The 21,189-nt window shown below is 45.3% G+C and overlaps 1 protein-coding gene across 1 annotated transcript in view; it reads left to right on the top strand.

Annotated features, from left to right (window-relative positions):
- Positions 1-21,189, top strand: part of LOC134349422 (programmed cell death protein 4-like) — a 58,995-nt gene that overhangs the window by 22,276 nt on the left and 15,530 nt on the right. Inside the window, exons 2-6 of the mRNA XM_063053702.1 lie at positions 6,010-6,249; positions 8,765-8,862; positions 14,937-15,050; positions 18,206-18,427; positions 20,883-20,980. Coding sequence (XP_062909772.1) covers positions 6,010-6,249; positions 8,765-8,862; positions 14,937-15,050; positions 18,206-18,427; positions 20,883-20,980 — 772 coding nt within the window. The remainder of the gene's footprint in view (positions 1-6,009; positions 6,250-8,764; positions 8,863-14,936; positions 15,051-18,205; positions 18,428-20,882; positions 20,981-21,189) is intronic.

Below are 21,189 nucleotides of genomic sequence, written 5' to 3'. Positions count from 1 at the left end.
TCCCTGTCACGCCCACTGTTGAGCTTGAACACACGCGAGGTCATTACCCGCACGTCATCCATGTCAGCGCGGGAAGAAGATCAACTCCTCGAGCTTGCAAATGACGGCGGGCTGAAAATTATGTTTGACATAACATCTCTGCCGGCATTCTAGATCAAAGTCAAGGGCGAATATCCTGAGATAGCCACGAAAGCACTGAAAACGTTGCTTCCATTTCCAACTTATCTCTGTGATGAATGCAACGAAAACTAAATTGCGGAATAGACTGGACATAAGGCACCCCCTTCGAGTATCGCTGTCTCCCATCACCCCTCGATAGGACCGTCTTGTTGCAGAGAAACAAGCCCAGAGCTCCCACTGATTCAGCGATATTGGTGCGTTGCAATGATTTTATATGTTCATACGGGGAAAATATGCGCTGTGTGTTTAATATCCAAACGTTACTTAAAATGTTATGATGCTATTGACTTACTTATATAACCGTATAACAATTACAGCACGGAAACAAGCCATCTCTGCCCTTCTAGTCCGTGCCGAACGCTACTCTCACCTAGTCCCACCGACCTGCACTCACCCCATAACCCCCCCATTCCTTTCCTGTCTATATACCTATCCAATTTAACTTTAAATGATAATATCGAACCTGCTTCTGCCACTTCTACTGGGAGTTCGTTCAACACGTATTTCAAGACCCCCTGCCCTCCCCGATAATTGACTTATCGCTATATTCATGCGAGGAAAATATGCGCTGTGTGTTTAATATTAAATTCATTAGATAAACCCGTTTAGAAACGAAATTGAGCGTATTAGCCACTTATCACCGATATTCCGGTCGTGATTAACAGCGCCCTCCCCTCCCCCCGAACAGAATCGCCAAAAACGATTTGTAGCAAAAAATGGCACGTGCACGCATACGCAAAGTCACGCATGCGCACTGGTGCCCGCGCAAGGCTTCATGGTCATTGTAGTCTTTTCGGGGTAAACGCAACGTATTTGACTGCTACTGTACTCTTGTCCATTGGCAACCATCCCTCTCCCTCCCCCCACCCCCCCAACCCCCTGGTCGGCCGGTCCGCAAGAATATTGTCAATATGAAACCGGTCCGCAGTGCAAAGAAGGTTGGGGACCCCTGTCTTAAGATGTTATACTTGCATGCAGCATAAGGAATAAGGTGGATGATCTTGTTGTACAGCTACAGATTGGCAGGTATGATATTGTGGCCATCACTGAGACCTGGCTAAAGGATGCATGTCTCTGGGAGCTGAACGGCCAAGGATACACGGTGTATCGGAAGGATAGGAAGGTAGGCAGAGGGGGAGGCGTGGCTTTATTGGTAAGAAATGATATTAAATCATTAGAAAGAGGTGATATAGGATCGGAAGGTGCAGAATCCTGATGGCAGTTATATATAGGCCTCCAAACAGCTGCAGTGATGAGGGCTACAAATTACAACAGGAAATAGAAAAGGCTTGTCAGAAGGGCAGTGTTATGATAATTGTGGGGTTTTTAACATGCGAGTGGATTGGGAAAATCAGGTTGGCACTGGATCTCAAGAGAGAGAATTTGTAGAATGTCTGCGAGGTGGCTTTTTAGAACAGCTTGTTGTTGAGCCCACTAGGGGATCGGCTGTACTGGATTGGGTATTGTGTAATGAACCGGAGGCGATTCGAGAGATTGAGGTGAAGGAACCCTTAGGAGACAGAGATCATAACATGATTGAGTTCACTGTGAAATTTGAAAATCAGAAGCTGAAATCTGATGTGTCGGTGTTTCAGTGGAGTAAAGGAAATTATAGTGGCATGAGAGAGGAACTGGCCAAAGTTGACTGGAAAGGGACACTGGCGGGAAGGACGGCAGAGCAGCAGTGGATGGAGTTTATGCGAGAAGTGAGGAAGGTGCAAGACAAGTATATTCCAAAAAAAGAAGACATTTTCGAATGGAAGAAGGATGCAACCGTGGCTGACAAGAGAAGTCAAAGCCAAAGTTAAAGCAAAGGAGAGGGCAGACAAGGAAGCAAAAATTAGTGGGAAGACAGAGGATTGGGAAGTTTTTAAAAGCTTACAAAAGGAAACTAAGAAGGTCATTAAGAGGGAAAAGATGAACTACGAAGGGAAGCTAGCAAATAATATCAAAGAGGATACTAAAGCTTTTTCAAGTATATAAAGAGTAAAAGACAGGTGAGAATAGATATAGGACTGATAGAAAATGATGCTGGAGAAATTGTAATGGGAAATAAGGAGATGGCGGAGGAACTGAGGGAGTATTTTGCATCAGTCTTCACTGGGGAAGACATCAGCAGTATACCAGACACAACAAGGGTGGCAGGGAAGAGAAGTGTGCATAGTCACAATTACGACAGAGAAAGTACTCAGGAAGCTGAATAGTCTAAAGGTAGATAAATCTCCCAGACCAGATGGAATGCACCCGCGTGTTCTGAAGGAAGTAGCTGTGGAGATTGCAGAGGCATTAGCGATGATCTTTCAAAAGTCGATAGATTCTGGCATGGTTCCGGAGGACTGGAAGTTTGCAAATGTCACTCCGCTATTTAAGAAGGGGGCAAGGAAGCAAAAAGGAAATTATAGATCTGTTAGCTTGACACTGGTGGTTGGGAAGTTGTTGGAGTTGATTGTCAAGGATGAGGTTACAGAGTACCTGGAGGCATATGACAAGATAGGCAGAACTCAGCATGGATTCCTTAAAGGAAAATCCTGCCTGACAAACCTATTACAATTTTTTGAGGAAATTACAAGTAGGCTAGACGAAGGAGATGTAGTGGATGTTGTATATTTGGATTTTCAGAAGGCCTTTGACAAGGTGCCACACATGAGGCTACTTAACAAGATAAGAGCCCATGGATTTACGGGAAAGTTACATATGTGGATAGTGTTGGCTGATTGGCAGGAAACAGAGTGGGAATAAAGGGATCCTATTCTGGTTGGCTGCCGGTTACCAGTGGTTTTCCACAGGGGTCCGTGTTGGGGCCGCCTCTTTTTACATTGTACATCAACCATTTGGATTATGGAATAGATGGCTTTGTGGCTAAGTTTGCTGATGATACGAAGGTAGGTGGAGGGGCCGGTAGTGCTGAGGAAACGGAGAGTCTGCAGAGAGACTTGGATAGATGGGAAGAATGGGCAAAGAAATGGCAAATGAAATACAATGTTGGAAAGTGTATGGTTATGCACTTTGGCAGAAGAAATAAACCGGCAGACTATTATTTAAATGGGAAGAGAATTCAAAGTTCTGAGATGCAACGGGACTTGGGAGTCCTCGTACAGGATACCCTTAAGGTTAACCTCCAGGTTGAGTCGGTGTTGAAGAAGGTGAATGCAATGTTGGCATTCATTTCTAGAGGTATAGAGTATAGGAGCAGGGATGTGATGTTGAGGCTCTATAAGGCGCTGGTGAGACCTCACTTGGAGTACTGTGGGCAGTTTTGGTCTCCTTATTTAAGAAAAGATGTACTGACGTTGGAGAGGGTACAGAGAAGATTCACTAGAATGATTCCGGGAATGAGAGGGTTAACATATGAGGAATGTTTGTCCGCTCTTGGACTGTATTCCTTGGAGTTTAGAGAATGAGGGGAGACCTCATAGAAACATTTCGAATGTTGAAGGGCATGGACAGAGTGGATGTGGCAAAGTTGTTTCCCATGATGGGGTGGTCTAGTACGAGAGGGCATGATTTTAAGGATTGAAGGGCGCCCATTCAGAACAGAAATGTGAAGAAATTTTTTTAGCCTGAAAGTGGTGAATCTATGGAATTTGTTGCCACGGGCAGCAGTGGAGGCCAAGTCATTGGGTGTATTTAAGGCAGAGATTGATAGGTATCTGAGTAGCCAGGGCATCAAAGGTTATGGTGAGAAGGTGGGGGAGTGGGACTAAATGGGAGAATGGATCAGCTCATGATAAAATGGCGGAGCAGACTCGATGGGCCGAATGGCCAGCTTCTGCTCCTTTGTCTTATTTCTTTTTGTTTTTTTGTCTAAAAGAGGACTGAGTGTTCTCATAATCTAAAAAAAAGAGGCTTTATGTCGTCGTCGTGGCTATCCCTCAAGGTTGAAGATGATGGTCTTCGTTCTGTTGATCTACTTGTGGGCTCTGAAGTGGCTTATGAGTCCAATCTTGGCGTTGAGAGTTCTTTCGCATTCAGGACAGGTAGTTCCAGATGGCAGATCGGGCTTTGGTTGTTGCTGCCTCTCTTTCCATTTTCTTCTCTTTTCTTCTAATTCTGCACATCTGTTGGCTTTGAAAGTTGCTGTTCCTTCTCGGATGATGGCTTGCCAGAGTTTCCTGTCCTTGGCATTGGTTTCCCAATTGTTGATGTCAATGTTACATTTCTTCATGTTGGCTTTTAAGACGTCTTTGAATCTCTTCTGTTGTCCGCCTGTTTTACGTTTGCCTTCTTTAAGCTGGAAGTAGAAGATTTGTTTCGGCAGACGTTCGTCTTTCATCCGAACAACATGACCGCTCCATCTTAGTTGGTTCTTGACGACGTAGGCTTCAATGCTTTTTGTTTTTGCTTCATTTAGCACGCTGACGTTGGTTCTTCTATCTTCCCAGCTGATATTTAAGATGTTTCGAAGACAGCGTTGATGGAACTTTTCAAGTGCCTTCAGATGTCGTTAGTATGTTGTTCAGGTTTCTGATGCATACAGGAGCATTGGGATTACCACTGCTTTGTACACTAACATTTTGGTGTCTGTTCGGATCTTATGATCATGAAAGACTCTTGTTTGGAGACGTCCAAAAGCTGTTCCTGCGCATTTAAGACGATGTTGGTCATTAAGGTCGACATTGGAACACACACACACTTCCAAGATACGGAAAGTGGTCCACATTTTCCAGGGTTGTTTCGCCAAGTTGAAATGATGGTTCTATCCGATTTGTCTCAATTGGTGACGGTTGATAGATGATCTGGGTCTTCTTGGAATCGATGGTAAGCCCAAGTTTCGTGTATGCACGGTTGAAGGCAGTCAGAATCTGTTGTAGGTGGTTTTCTGAAAGAGCTGCAACACTGTTGTCATCTGCATATTGGAACTTGATGAGGGAACTCATGGATGTCTTCGTTTTGCATTTGAGACGGGCAAGATTGAAAAGTCTGCCATCTGTTCTGTAGACAATTTTGATTCCTGGGGGTAGGTTGTCCTTGATAATGTGGATGATTGTCGCAATGGAGATAGTGAACAAAGTTGGGGCAATCACGCATCCCTATGTTACTCCTGATCTAACTTGAAAAGGCTCACAGTTACTGTTGCTGACCATGACTGTGGCAAGCATGCCATCATGGAGTAGTCTCAGGCTTTATGTAAGGGATTATGAGTGGGGTGAGGCAAGATGAGTGTTGGGGATGGTGAGGTTTAAGGTGTGAGGGGAGGGATTTTATAGGAACCTGAAGGGGTGGTTTTTCACCCAGAGGGTGTCAGATTATAGAATGACTTACAAGAGGAAGTGATGGAAGCAGGCACAGACACATTTATGAAATTTTAAAGATATTTGTACTTTTGAAGATGCGAATAGGAATATGGGCAAATGGAGCGTGGAGCCGGGAATGGTGGTGGTCACAAAGCAGTAGGGTTGAAGACCCATTTGCTGGTTGTGTGCATTACGATTCTGAGGTGCAGTAGAATGGTGAGAGAAGCATGGGCTGAATTGCTCAGCATATGACTTTGCTGGCCTGGTGTGAGGTCTTGTTCTGTACTTGTAGTTTTATCTAACTGAAAACTAACTTTCTTTCTTTCAGACTTTCAGACCTGAATCATTTACACTGCTTTCTTTTCAACAGCTGAATATTTCTAATTTTTACCATGTAAAATTACCTCATTGGGTTGTATCCATTCTGTATACTGTACTGCTGTATACTTACTGTGTGAAGAACTCGCTCAAACTGCCTCTTTGACCAACTGTTCCTGTGATAATTTTAATCCGGAGCTTTGGATGTGGTAACTGTTGACTGTGTTGTGTTACAGAGCTGAGTATAAATGCCAGTGTGTGTTATGGTGTTTTGCAGCTGTTGATAACTGTGCGCTGGGCCAGGCTGCAGATGCTGACACCCTCACCACACGCGAGGAAGAGCTACACAAAGCACGAATGAGTGCCAAGGCCAAGAGGAAGCTGAGGAAGAGTTCATCACGTGACTCCGGATCTGGTCGTGAATTCCTTTCTGAGAGTATGGAAACTGGTGGTAACAAAGGCAAGATGGGGGACAAAAAGTCCCGATCAGGAAAGGGTCGCGGTTTGCCGAAGAAAGGTAATTGGGAGCAGGGGTTTTGGGTGTTCAAGACTGAGGGGAAGTCAATTGGGAGCAGGGTTTGGGGTGTTGAAGATGGAGGGGTAATGGGAGCAGGGGATTGGAGTGTTAAAGACTGAGAGGAAGTCTCCTATTTGTCTTTGCATATTCCTTTTCCCCATTCGCTTTCTTCTTGTTGCTACTTGAGAATTACCCTGCCGTCTTGTTCAAAGGTTCACTTATTATCAAAGTATACAATTCTGAAATTCTTCAATTCTCTAGGTAGCCTTGAAACCAAGAAAGAAAAGGAAACACAACCATCAATCCCCAATTCCCTCCTCCCTGCAAAAAAACGAACAAAAACAGAACAGGCACATTACTCCCCAAATTCCTTCTGTACAAAAACAGAGCAAAACATTCCAGGCACATCAACTTCCAAATCCCTCCTGCACAAAAAAAATGAACAAAATGGATCAGGCACATCAACCCCAAAATATCTACCCACACAACAAACAAAATGGATTAGGCACATCGACACCTCCCCATCCCTCTCCCTGCACAAAAAGAAAGATAGAGCGAAAAAACACAGAATATAAAAACTGAAAAAGACTGAAAAAAAAAGTCTGCAGTCCGAGTCCATATCCAAATGCAGAAAAAACCTGGGAACGTTGCGGTGCAGAGCACCCAATCAAAAGACAAGCAGCTGGCGTCCACCCTCTGCATTCACTTAAATGTTCAATCTCCCTCGTTGCTTTAATCGGCAAACAATGGAAGTTATAACTGGTGAAATGGAGCCAAATGTCGGCTTCTGCCTAGTCCTGCAGTCTTCCAGCTACGAGGAGACTGCAGAGTGCTGGTACACCCAAACAATCTCCAAATTCCACACTCGTCTTGATGTTTCAATTGCCTCCATCACTTTAATCAGCAAAATGAGGTCAAACATCAGCTCATGCGCCATCCTTCAGCCTTCTCGCCACAAGGTTCGCTCACGCTGCCTCTGCCTCCCGGAATCCTCTTGGAGACTACAGAGCGTGAAGCATCCAAACGAACTCCAAACAGCAAAACATGGACTTTGACAGTTTCAGAATCACATTGAAGACAAGAAACTAATGTAAAAGTCATAAAAGAAGTGAAAAAGATGGTTTCATGATCTAACCAGAAGATATCGAGCAAAGGAGCGTTGTATGCAGGCACCATCTTGACTGTCATTGCTTCAGCTTTTAATACGCTGAACATACAGTGCCTATAAAAAGTACTCCCCCCCTTTGAAGTTTTCATGTTTTATTGTGTTACACCATTGAATCTCCCTCTGTCCCTCCCTCCCTCCCTCTCTCCCCCTCTCCTCCTCTCCTCCCTCTGTCCCTCTCACTATAACTCCTTGCCCATCCTCTGGGCTCCCCTCCCCCTTTCTTTCTCCCTAGGCCTCCTGTCCCATGATCCTCTCCCTTCTCCAGCCTCGTATCCCTTTTGCCAATCAACTTTTCCAGCTCTTAGCTTCATCCCTCCCCCTCCTGTCTTCTCCTATCATTTTGGATCTCCCCCTTCCCCTCCCAGTTTCAAATCTCTTGCTATCTTTTCTTTCAGTTAGTCCTGATGAAGGATTTTGGGCCGAAACTTCAACTGTGCCTCTTCCTAGAGATGCCGCCTGGCCTGCTGCGCTAACCATTTTTTATGTGTTGCTTGAATTTCCAGTACCTGCAGATTTCCTCGTGTTTGGGTTTTCTAAAATTGACTCCTTCTACCTTAGGCCACGAACATATCAATCACCCCTCGTAGGCTAAACTCCTTTCTCTAGGGAAATGCCAATCGATATTTGGAAAATTAAAATCTCCCACCACAACAACCCTGTTGTTGCACCTTTGCAGAATCTGTCTCCCTATCTGCTCCTGGATGTCCCTGTTATTATTGGGTGGTCTATAAAAACACCCAGTAGAGTTATTGACTCCTTCCTGTTCCTAACTTCCACACACAGAGACTCCGTAGACAATCCCTCCATGACTTCCTCCTTTTCTGCAGCCATGATACTATCTCTGTGTTGGCTCGTGGCCAGGTGGTTAAGGCGTTGGTCTGGTGATCTGAAGGTCGCTAGTTCGAGCCTCAGCTAAGGCAGCGTGTTGTGTCTTTGAGCAAGGCACTTAACCAGACAGTACTCTGCGACGACACTGGTGCCAAGTTGTATGGGTCCTAGTGCCCTTCCCTTAGACAACATCAGTGGCGTGGAGAGAGGAGACCTGCAGCATGGGCAACTGCCGGTCTTCCATACAACCTTGCCCAGGCCTCAGTCAACATCGAAGTCGATGGACAGCCGAAGATACTATCTCTGATCAACAGTGCCATGCCCCTACCTTTTTTGCCTCAGTAAAGGGGAGAAGTAACGGGGAAGTGCTCAGATTAGCGGTGATCTTGCTGAATGTTCATGTAGACTCAAAGGGTTGAATGGCATTCTCCCGCTCCTGCCTCTATTTTGTTGTCTGTCAGGAAGTGGCTGCATTTCACTGTGAGAGTACACCTGATCAAGGCCTTTTATGTGTCGCAGGAGGTGCTGGTGGCAAAGGTGTGTGGGGCGCTGCAGCCCAGGTGTATGATGTGGAACAACCGGACATCCATGACCCCAACTATGATGACGACAAGCAGGTATTGATGGGTCAGGTCTGAATCTAGACAGTCAAGGGCAGTCTGCCAGAAATGCATGCAATTTAGGGACATGTGGAGGAATTTTAATTTACTGCATATTTTATTGTTTTGTAGTGGTGATATGGGATTGTTTTTATACATTACTACTGCTTTCATCATGTTGTGGTCAATTATACCATCCCTTGGGTTTATTGTGGGATATGGTTTTAATTCTCTGGATTATTAATCAGTTTCTGTAACAATGGTTGAAGATTAGGGAACAGTAAACGCATGTTGGCATTTGTATGTTAAGGGTGTGGTGTTAAGTTTTCTCTTTGTGCGTGTGTGGACACAGGTTAGACATCTCAGAGCTGTAACAAGTAAAGGATTGTGAGCAGCAAGGTCAGAATGTGCTGTGAAAGTTACTCAGTGAACTGTGCATACCTGGCAATCTTCATGGGTTCCCCCAAACCCTACATCGGATGTCCAAGATATGCTTCAGCACAGCCACTGCATAAGTATCAGATTAGTGTGATTTTTGATGACATCCATTCAGGTGTGGAACAGAATGCTGAGTCTCTAGACCACATAGCAGAGCCCATCAAGGGAGGTTGGGAATGTCTCCTTGTACACAGCATACATGTTTAATTTAATTATATTTAAAGATACAGTGCTGAACAGGCCCCACTGAACCAAACTGTCCATTAACTCAGACCTAATCACAATAATCAATTGGACTGTAAGAGGAAACCGGAGTACCCGGAGGAAACCCGCGCACCCACGGGAAGGAACATACATACTTGTTTACAGAAAATGCCAGAATTGAACTCCAAACTCTGAGGCCCTGAGCTGTAATAGCATCATGCAAATTACTATGCAATAGTGGAGCATATTATCACTTCCTGGTTTTATTTTGTTGCTACAATACCCATTTAATTTGTTAGCTATTTTAGTACCTGTCCATAAGACCATAAGACAAAGCAACAGAAGTCGGCCATTCGGCCCATCGAGTCTGCTCCGCCATTTTATCATGAGCTGATACATTCTCCCATTTAGTCCCGCTCCCCCGCCTTCTCACCATAACCTTTGATGCCCTGGCTACTCAGATACCTATCAATCTCTGCCTTAAATACACCCAATGACTTGGCCTCCACTGCTGCCCGTGGCAACAAATTCCATAAATTCACCACCCTCTGACTAAAAAAATTTCTTCGCATTTCTGTTCTGAATGGGCGCCCTTCAATCCTTAAGTCATGCCCTCTTGTACTAGACTCCCCCATCATGGGAAACAACCTTGCCGCATCCACTCTGTCCATGCCTTTCAACATTCGAAATGTTTCTATAAGGCCTCCCCTCATTCTTCCAAACTCCAAGGAATACAGTCCAAGAGCGGACAAACGTTCCTCATATGTTAACCCTTTCATTCCTGGAATCATTCTAGTGAATCCTCTCTGTACCCTCTCCAACGTCAGCACATCCTTTCTTAAATAAGGAGACCAAAACTGCCCACAGTACTCCAAGTGAGGTCTCACCAGCGCCATATCAACATCACATCCCTGCTCCTATACTCTATTCCTCTAGAAATGAATGCCAACATTGCATTCGCCTTCTTCACCACCGACTCAACCTGGAGGTTAACCTTAAGGGTATCCTGTACGAGGACTCCTAAGTCCTGTTGCATCTCAGAACTTTGAATTCTCTCCCCATTTAAATAATAGTCTGCCCGTTTATTTCTTCTGCCAAAGTGCATAACCATACACTTTCCAACATTGCCACTTCTTTGCTCATTCTTCCAATCTATCCAAGTCTCTCTGCAAACTCTCCGTTTCCTCAGCACTACCAGTCCCTCCACCTATCTTCATATCATCAGCAAACTTAGCCACAAAGCCATCTATTCCATAATCCAAATCGTTGATATACAATGTAAAAAGAAGCGGCCCCAACACAGACCCCTGTGGAACACCACTGGTAACCGGCAGCCAACCAGAATAGGATCCCTTTATTCCCACTCTCTGTTTCCTGCCAATCAGCCAACGCTCTATTCACGTATGTAACTGTCCCGTAATTCCATGGGCTCTTAGCTTGTTAAGTAGCCTCATGTGTGGCACCTTGTCAAAGGCCTTCTGAAAATCCAAATACACAACATCCACTGCATCTCCCTTGTCTACTGGTAATTTCCTCAAAAAATTGTAATTAGTTTATCAGGCAGGATTTTCCTTTAAGAAATCCATGCTGAGTTCTACCTATCTTGTCATATGCCTCCAGGTGCTCTGTAACCTCAACCTTGACAATCGACTCCAACAACTTCCCAACCACCGATGTCAAGCTAACAGGTCTATAATTTCCTTTTTGCTTCCTTGCCCTCTTCTCAAATAGCGGAGTGACATTTTCAATCTTCCAGTCCTCCAGAACCATGCCAGAATCTATCGACTTTTGAAAGATCATCGCTAATGCCTCCGCAATCTCCACAGCTACTTCCTTCAGAACACGCGGGTGCATTCCATCTGGTCCAGGAGATTTATCTACCTTTAGCCTATTCAGCTTCCTGAGTACTTTCTCTGTCGTAATTGTGACTATGCACACTTCTCTTCCCTGCCACCCTTGAGTGTCTGGTGTACCGCTGATGTCTTCCTCAGTGAAGACTGATGCAAAATACTCGCTCAGTTCCTCCGCCATCTCCTTATCTCCCATTACAATTTCTCCAGCATCATTTTCTATCCGTCCTATATCGACTCTCACCTGTCTTTTACTCTTTATATACCTGAAAAAGCTTTTAGTATCCTCTTTGATATTATTTGCTAACTTTCTTCCATAGTTAATCTTTTCCCTCTTAATGACCTTCTTAGTTTCCTTTTGTAAACTTTTAAAAACTTCCCAATCCTCTGTCTTCCCACTAATTTTTGCTTCCTTGTATGCCCTCTCCTTTGCTTTAACTTTGGCTTTGACTTCTCTTGTCAACCACGGTTGCATCCTTTTTCCATTCGAAAATTTCTTCTGTTTTGGAGTATACCTGTCTTGCACCTTCCTCACTTCTCGCATAAACTCCAGCCACTGTTACTCTGCCATACTTCCCGCCAGTGTCCTTTTCCAGTCAACTTTGGCCAGTTCCTCTCTCATGCCACTGTAATTTCCTTTACTCCACTGAAATACTGACACATCAGATTTCGGCTTCTGTTTTTCAAATTTCACAGTGAACTCAATCACTGCCTCCTAAGGGTTCCTTCACCTCAATCTCTCCAATCACCTCCGGTTCATTACACAATACTCAATCCAGTACAGCCGATCCCCTAGTAGGCTCAACAACAAGCTGTTCTAAAAAGCCATCTCGCAGACATTCTACAAATTCTCTCTCGTGAGATCCAGTGCCGACCTGATTTTCCCAATCCACTTGCATGTTAAAATCCCCCACAATTATCATAACACTGCCCTTCTGACAAACCTTTTCTATTTCCTGTTGTAAATTGTAGTACATATCCCTGCAGCTGTTTGGAGGCCTATAAATAACTGCCATCAGGGTCCTTTTACCCCTGCGATTTCTTAGCTCAACACATAAAGATTCTGCACCTTCCGATCCTATATCACCTCTTTCTAATGGTTTAATATCATTTCTTACCAATAAAGCCACGCCTCCCCTTCTGCCTACCTTCCTATCCTTCCGATACACCGTGTATCCTTGGGACGTTCAGCTCCCAGAGACGTGCATCCTTTAGCCAGGTCTCAGTGATGGCCACAATATCATACCTGCCAATCTGTAGCTGTACGACAAGATCATCCACCTTATTCCTTATGCTGCGTGCATTTAAGTATAACACCTTAAGACCAGTATTTGGTACTCATTGCTTTGATTTCACTGCAAATTTATTGCACTGCAACTCATCCCAATGGTTACAAATTTGCCCCATCACCTGCCTGCCTTTCCTGACATCTTTACTGCTCACTATCTTAGATTTATTTCTGTTTTCCTCTTCCTCCGCTCTGTCATTCCGGTTTCCATCCCCCTGCCAAATTAGTTTAAACCCTCCCTAATAGCTCTATTAAACTTTCCCATCAGGATATTGGTCCCCTTCGGGTTCAGGTGTAACCTGTCCTTTTTGAAAAGGTCAAATTCCCCCAGAAGAGATCCCAGTTATCCAAGAATCTGAAGCCCTGCCCCCTACACCAGTCTCTCCGCCATGCATTCATCTGCCTGATCCTACTATTCTTGCCCTCGCTAGCACGTGGCACAGGTAGCAATCCCGAGCTTACTACCTTGGAGGTCCTGCTTCTCAGCTTCCTTCTTAACTCCCAGAAATCTCTCTTCAGGACATCCTCCTTTGTCCTGTCTATGTCATTGGTACCAACGTGTACCAAGACAACTGGCTGCTCACCCTCCCCCTTCAGAATATTCAGGACCCGATCCGAGACATCCCGTACCCTGGCACCTGGGAGGCAACACACCATGCGGGTGTCTCTATCAGGCTCACAGAATCTCCTGTCCGTTCCCCTGACTATGGAATCCCCTGCGACTACTGCATTCCTCTTCTCCCTCCTTCTCTCCTGCACAACAGCGCCAGGCTCAGTGCCAGAGACCCGGTCACCGTGGGCGTCCCCTGTCAGGTCATCCCCCTCAACAGCATCCAGAACAAAATATTTGTTGCTGAGGGGGGCAGCCACAGGTGTGCTCTCCATTATTCGGGCATTTCCCTTCCCCCTCTTGACAGTCACCCAGTTTTCTGACCCCTGTAGCCTAGGGATGACTACCTCCCTGTAGCTCCTGTCTATCACCTCTTCACTTTCCCTAATAAGCAATAGGTCATCAAGCTGCAGCTCCAGATCCCTAACACGGTCTCTGAGGAGCTGCATCTCGGTGCACCTGGCGCAGATGTGGCCATCAGGGAGGCTGGAGGTCTCCCAGGATTCCCACATCTGACACCCCGAACAAAGCACTAACTCTGCAGGCATGCTATCTAATTCTACAGGAATGAAACAGGAAAAATAAGTCTACTCACCCACTTACCTCGACAAACAGATGAACTTTTTAAACCGTTAGCTCGTACCATTAGCTGTGAGAGCCCTGCTGTTCCTGCCTGTCTGGGCCGATTTGCGAAAGGGGTTGGAGGGGGAGGGAAGAGTTGGTGCTTCGCTCTCGCCTCTTCCCGTTTACTGCCAAAGCCCTACACTCTGCTCTCACTCACTCCGCTGCCCGCTCCGCCAGCTGCCTAGTGTATAGAGTGGTCTCCTTTTTAAACTCTTCGCGCTGTCCTGTTGACGTCACGCGCCTGTGCAGTCTCGTCCTCCTGGCACTCGAAGAAGTTTTTTAAAAAACTGCCTTCCTTCAGAATTCAGCTCCCACGACGCTCTGTAGTCCCGATCCAAAAGACCATTCATTAGATACTTTAATTTCACTTCCCTACTATAGGAATTGCTATGTGTGTATCCATTTTACTTTACAGTTTCCTCAATGTTGCCAGAGAGGTCACTCTATTTTCCATAATTAATATGTACCTGCCTTCATGCACAGCCTTAAAATTTGAGTTGCACTCCTCTGGAATGAAATTGGAATTGTTGCCCACAAACACAGGAGAAAAAAATCCCAATCACTCTCTTAAGGAATGTGAGTCCTTAGAAGCAGTGTTATGGTATAGATCGACCTTTTTTCATTGAAAGAGGTTGTTTTGGTCCATCAAGTCTATGCTCTTTCAAAGGGAAATCCCACTTTCCCCCACCAGATTTCTTTCCCTGTAAACTGTTTTCCCCAAATTCCCATCAACTATTCATGGATTTTACCACCCATGTACACCTTTGGTAATTTACATTGGCCATTTAACCAAGCAACCTGAACATCTTTTAAATGTGGGAGGGGAAATTGGAGGAAACCCATAAAGTCACGGAGGGAGCATATAATCTCCCCACAGATAGCATCTAAGGTGAAGATTGAACCCAGGTTTCTGGCACAATGAGACAACAGCTTTACCAGCTGTGCCATGAATCAAACAAAGTGGCTGAGCAGGGAGGAGGAGTGGGGTGGCCGGGGTTCCAGCACTGTGGCAGATTTCTTACGCATTCCATTGACGAGTCTCTGAGGTTGTCAATGACTGTTGTCTGTTTTATTGTAGGGTAAAACTGTATACCAAACGGTTGTTCCTGAACTGGATGACAGTGAGTTTGAAAAGGCAGTGACCCCAATCATTCAGGAGTACCTTCAGCATGGAGATACCAAGGAGGTTGCCGTAAGTGAGATTCCTAGCACTTCTCTCGCGTTGAATCTCAGTGAAGTAAAGGAGAGGGATCTGATAACTGAGTCAGAATCTTGTCTGTGGAGCATGCAGCGATGGTTAATAAGCCAAACTAAAATGTAAATACAGTTACTTCTGGTTTATTGGGCACTATACCACATAATTGGGCAAGAGACTGTTGCCGAACAGTTTCTAACTAGTGTCAGTGGCATGCACATGTGTTTCAAGCAAACAGTTTTTGAAGATCATCAGTTACGTGTGTATGTGTTCAAAAGGCAGTAAGAAAATTCAGAACTGTTTTGCTCACTACAGTTTCAAGCATTCTGGCATGGGGACGCCAGAAACAGCTGGGAGTGAAAATGAAAAGATTTCACTACTTCAACAAATTAGAAACTACAAAGAATTTAAAGGTATTGACAATCGCCTTGAATGTTACAATGAAAATTAAGATTTGGAGGATGCAATCGTTGACAGCATTGTATGAAGGCATTCCATTATCTGAATGCTGTGTCTACACTGATTTTGTTCATTTACATTCAAAAGAACACGGCATGGACAAACTCCTCCATCTGTAGTACTATTGGTAGTGTTCTAATTTGTTCTCTATTTCACTTAAATACATAATTAATTACTCAGTAGAAATGGTAGTTCGTCTTTTTTTAATACATTTTTAACTATTTCCATGAAACCTAGGCTAATTGGGGCAGCTGCTTAATTGAATCAAAATGTACTTGTCCAGTGTGTCCCAATTAACTAGAATCCTGATTTTTTTTTAACAAGGAATTAAAATAATGAGTAAGAGTTTAAGTTGTGCAAAAACATATAAATTAGTTTTTTATTGTCTCTTGTACTGAGATGCAGTAAAAGTCATAGTTTTGTAAACCATCCAAACTGATCATTTCATAGCAATAACAGAAGATAGTGTTATTGAGAAGGTGCAGCACAAACAAGCAGTAAGGCACAAGGCCACGATAAGGTAGATGGTGAGGTCCAGAGTTCAGACATGCATTCAGTAGTCACATAACAGCAGAGTAGAAGCTGTCCTTGAGCCTCGTCCAGTGTATTTTCAAATTTGTTTATCTTCTACTTGGTGGAAGTGGGGGAGAAGAGAATATATCCACGGTGGGAAAAGTCTTTGCTTATACTGGCTGTTTTACCGAGGCTGAGAGTAGTGTAAACAGAGGCCATGAGAGGCTGCACAGTTGTCTGAAGGTGTGACTAATCCAGCCCCATTACTAACCAGCAGGTATGAGCAGGCCCTGGCATAATATTGACTGAACTGCTCACGGATCTACTTTTAGAGAGCCATGGCCAGACGCCATGGTTGCATAGTGGTTATTGCAACACCATTACAGCTCGAAAAATAAGACACAAGCTGAGATAGGTAAAGAACAATGTGGTTTTGTGGAAGACAAAGGTATGAGAAATGCGATGTTGATGTTAAGGATACTATCAGAATGAGCTATTCAAGTGCAAAGAGATTTGAAGCTGGGTGACAATAGATGGCAGGTGCGACATGGAAATCAAAAGAAGAATAGGGATGGCAAAATACACCTTTATGAGAATGAAAAATATACTGGCCAACACTAAGCTAGGCATGACAACCCGCCTCAGAGTACTGAAATGTTACGTTTATCCAGTTATGTTATATGGCTCAGAATGTTGGACAATATCTAGTAACATGAGGAAACGAATTGAAGCAGCAGAGATGTGGTTTTTGAGGAGGATGCAAAGAATATCATGGACAAAATGAATATCTAACGAGGATTTCATGAACAGAGCAAGCACAAAAAGAGATTATGAAAAGGCAACGTACCTTTATTGGACATGTGATTAGGAAAGAGGAGTTAGAATGCATGGTAGTTATGGGAAAGATTGAGAGAGGAAGGCAAAGCTAAATGATGATGGAGACAGCAGCCAGAGAATTGGAAATGAATACCAATGAATTGATCGACTTGACCCAAAATGGGAGTGTGTGGGCCATGGCAGTCAAAGCTCAAACTGGGCACGGCACCTGGTGATGATGATGATTACAGCTCGAGGTGTTGGAGTTCAAAGTTCAATCCCAGTGTCCTCTGTAAGGCTTTTGTACATCCTACCTGTAGAATAGGTTTTCTCCAGGTGTTCAAGTTTCCGCCCACATTCCAAAGACGTACCAGTTAGTAGGTTAATTGATCATTCTAAGCTGTCAAATTATATTGGGGATTGTGGTGGCACGACTCGGGTCGAAAGGGCCTGTTCGGCACTGTATCTGTAAATAAATAAAATGTATTAGTGCAAGTGCACTGGTTCTGAAGTCACCAGTAGGTCTGGCATTGCTTGTTGTTGGCTGACGCGAGAAGGCAGTGTTAGGATCAAGAGTTAGTTAAAATTTGGCAACATCTGTCACAGGAATTAGATCAGCCCTGGAAATGTTGATAGCGTTCCTTCTTTATTGGGTGAGGATAATCTGTTGGATTTTTAATAAATCAACCACTAATATGAAAGCCTTCTGCTTCCAACTCTTGAGCTATGATGATGGGATTCAAACTTACTTTCTCTAGGTTAATGATCCTAGTTACTTGCACTGCTCCAAGCTCCATTAGCTAATGGTGGCTAAGAAGGATTTGACATACTTTATTTAGCTGTTAGCTGAGGGAGGAAGGAGCTCTCACACATGGACATGGAAAGGATTTACAAATTGCATGGTAGGTTCCAAGGTTTGCTCACTGGTTTGCCTTTTGGCTTTCCATTTCCTGATCTTTGACATCAGACAGAAAGTCTGTTGTGGGCTTGTAGTGTTAGCATAATCCAGGAAGAGTGAAAGGAAGAGCGAAGGCCAAAGGGAGATAGCACCAACCTGGGCTTTGGGTCGCTGGAGTTTGTTGATGTTCTCTTGCTCTCCACTTCCAGTGGTCATTACCTAACGTGCATTGAAAGCAGGACAACCTCACCTACAGCTGTGAGTTTGTACATGCCCCACCATTGTTTTGTGACGTCCCCAGTGCCCTCATCATGGGCTCTGTGTTGTGCCCTGTGTTTGTTCAGGTGGACAGAGGTAGAGGGTGGGGTGGAAAGAGTGTGTAGTAGTTCTGGTTGACACTGCTGTGGTGTTGGGGGTGGGGAGAATATGAGACATTTTCTTTAATACTGCTTCTCTGGTTTTCTAGACGTTACTGCACCAGATGAACCTGGGCAACAAGAGGAGCAAGCTCCCATTCTTGTCAGTGACCATGTCACTAGAGGGAAAGTCCAGCCACCGGGAACTGATCTCCCGGCTCCTTGCTGATCTCAATGGGAAGCAGTTGTTGGCTGAGGACATGGTCAAGGCTTTTGACCAGCTCCTGCGTGACCTACCCGACCTCATCCTGGACACTCCTGAAGCCCCTCAGGTATGTGGCAGTGACTGGGTTCCCCTATTAGGGGTGACATTTTGGCAACATTTCTATCCCTGCCTATAAACTCCAGATGAGTTTAGGACGCAAGGGTGCTGGAGGTCCTGAAACAGAGTCTCCACCAGGAGATGCTGCCTAAACTACCAAGTTCCTGCAGTGGTTTGTTTCACTCCCGATTCCTTGACCTCACCCACACTGGCAAACTTCCCTGTGTCTGCCAGAAGGAGCAGTGAGCAGTGCTATCATGAAGGATGGGGAATGCAGAGTGGAGGGAGTCAGGAAAAACTCCAAAACTCAGATCAGTTGGTCTTTGATAGGCATGAGAATGGGTGGTAAGGAAAGCAGTACAGGTGGAGCCAGCACAGAGACAAATTGTAAAACAAATTGAACTCTGAGTCAGGGTAGCACAGTGGCTCAGCTGGTTGAGACACTGCCTCACAGTGTCAGAGTTCTGGGTTCAATCTTGACTTCAGGTGCTGTCTCCCTGTAAGCGTGTGGGTTTCTTGTCACATCTCAAAGTCTTGGTGGTCAGTAGGTTAATTGGTCACCTTAATTTTCTCCCTTTAAAGGTCACCTTAAATTAAAGTGTGCAGGAGTGTGGTAGAATCTGCGTTTGGGGAGGGGGGGTATTGATGGGAATAGGGCGGTTGGGATGATTATACATCCATGTCATTGATGTCTGGCATAGAATCAATGGACCAAAAGGACAATTTCTATGCTGTGTACCTATCAGCTGGTAGGACTCACATCTGCTGCCGTGAGGTTAGTTATGGCTAGAATTAACTCCTGCCTGAGCAAGGACTTGGACAAAGCAGTACTGCAACAGACCTACGGCAGATACAATCTCACTTGGCTTTGGAGCACCTAGCTAACCACAAGACACATGTCGGATTACAGCTTGGCATTCAACGGTATTAAAGCCTCTATACCTCCCCCTGCCACTGGGTCTTTGACTTCCTTATCAGGAGACCACAGCCAGTGTGGATCAATAATAACATCTCCTCGTTGCTGACATCCACATCACACACTTCGAGCCTGTGTGCTTAGCCCATTGCTCTGCTCACTCTGCACTCATGACTGTGTGGCTGGGCAGGGCATGACACCACTTGTGTTGGGAGGTTTTCAGATGATGGTGAGTAGGTGTACAGGAGTGAGATTGATCTCAGTTGAGTGGTGTTGCAACAGCAACCTCCTACTCAAAGTCAACTAGACTTGAGGAAGAGGAAGTCGAGGGAGCACACGCCAGTCCTGACCGAGGGGTGAAGGGATGAGCAGCTTCAAGCTGCTGAGTGACAACATCTCAGAGAATCTATCCTGGGCCCAAAACATTGATGCAACGTCGATAAGCTATGCCAGATTCTATACTTCATTAGGAGTTTGTGTATAGTGGAGAACATTCTGACTGGTTGTATGGCGGCCTAATATGAAACCTCCAATACACAGAATCACAAGAGGCTGCAAAGGGTTATCGACTGAGTCAGTTGCACCATTGACACTCCCTGTCATCAAGGACAAAAAGCACAGTGTCTGAGCAAATCAGCTTTGATCAATAAGGACCCTCACCATCTGGGATGTGTCCATTTCTCATTTCTGTCATCAGAGAAGGAAGTACAGGAACTTGAAGACCCACACCCAGCAGTTTAGGAACAGTTCATTTCCCTTCTGCCACCAGACTTCCGGCGGGTCTGTTAACGCCGGGCGCCCGCAGGGTCCATTAATGTCGGGCCTGAATGGAGGGGCTTCCTGGTGATAATATGTAACCCTTTCAATACTGTCAGCATTGGTGCTGGGGAAGGGGTAGGTGTGGAGACTTGTGCACACCAGAGTGGCATAATGGATGCCCTCTCTGATCTTGCCTACCACCCTAAGGTAAGTAGTGAAGGAATGTCCATTGGGTAGGGTTGAAGAACTGGCTTTGTTGGATGCTCCTTCTGATGACCAAAACTGGTTTCTGACAAAGTGTTGTGTCGGAGCATTCTTCTGGTATTCTGGGTCTGAAGTGGGGTTTGCAGTCGGCCTGTGGCTTGGGATCGATGGGAAACGGGACCACTGGAACCCCTCAGGACTGGGGGGAGGGTGGTCCTCAGTAGGAGACCTAGTAGCCACGCACACCTGTTTAATCACATCCTCTCCCCCATAGAAGGGTGAAGGTGAACGCCCCTGGGGTACATTTGGAGTTGGAGTGGGTGGTCACTCTGTGCCATTTTCGGTCTTTGCCATCCCACCCTACCCCCACACTTTGGGTGAATTCCCTGAGTTGGAGGGTCTTGGCTTGAGGCTATGGTATTTATGCTGCACTGCCTCCCCAACACCCACTGGGGGTGCTGCGTACAGGCCTTTGCCCCTTTTCCACCGGCTTGTGATAGTGGTGGAGTCTGTGGGTGGGCTGGGGTTACACTTCCCCTTCATGATGCCGCCTTACCAATGGACATTGTGCTGTGTTTGCGCACAGATGGTGGGCCAGTTTGTTGCCCGCGCCGTGGCTGATCACGTTCTATCGGTAGACTTCCTGGACAGTTACAAGGGAAAGGTTGACTGTGAACACACCCGGTAAGTACTTCCAGCTTCCAGCACCAACCAGGCAATCCTGCTGAAGGGGCCTTCAGTTCCACTCACATATCAGTTTCCTTACCATTCCAGAAGGCTGCACTGCAAGACCGTCAGAGGGCAGAAACCGCTGCTCCTAGTTCTTCTCCAATAACCACTTTCTGCATGATCCACTGAGCAGGAAAGCCAGATCCCACAGTGGGTCAGCTGGC

This window comes from Mobula hypostoma, chromosome 7, assembly GCF_963921235.1.
Source record: "Mobula hypostoma chromosome 7, sMobHyp1.1, whole genome shotgun sequence".
Lineage (NCBI taxonomy): Eukaryota > Metazoa > Chordata > Chondrichthyes > Myliobatiformes > Myliobatidae > Mobula > Mobula hypostoma.
This window is presented reverse-complemented; position numbering and strand designations above follow the sequence as displayed.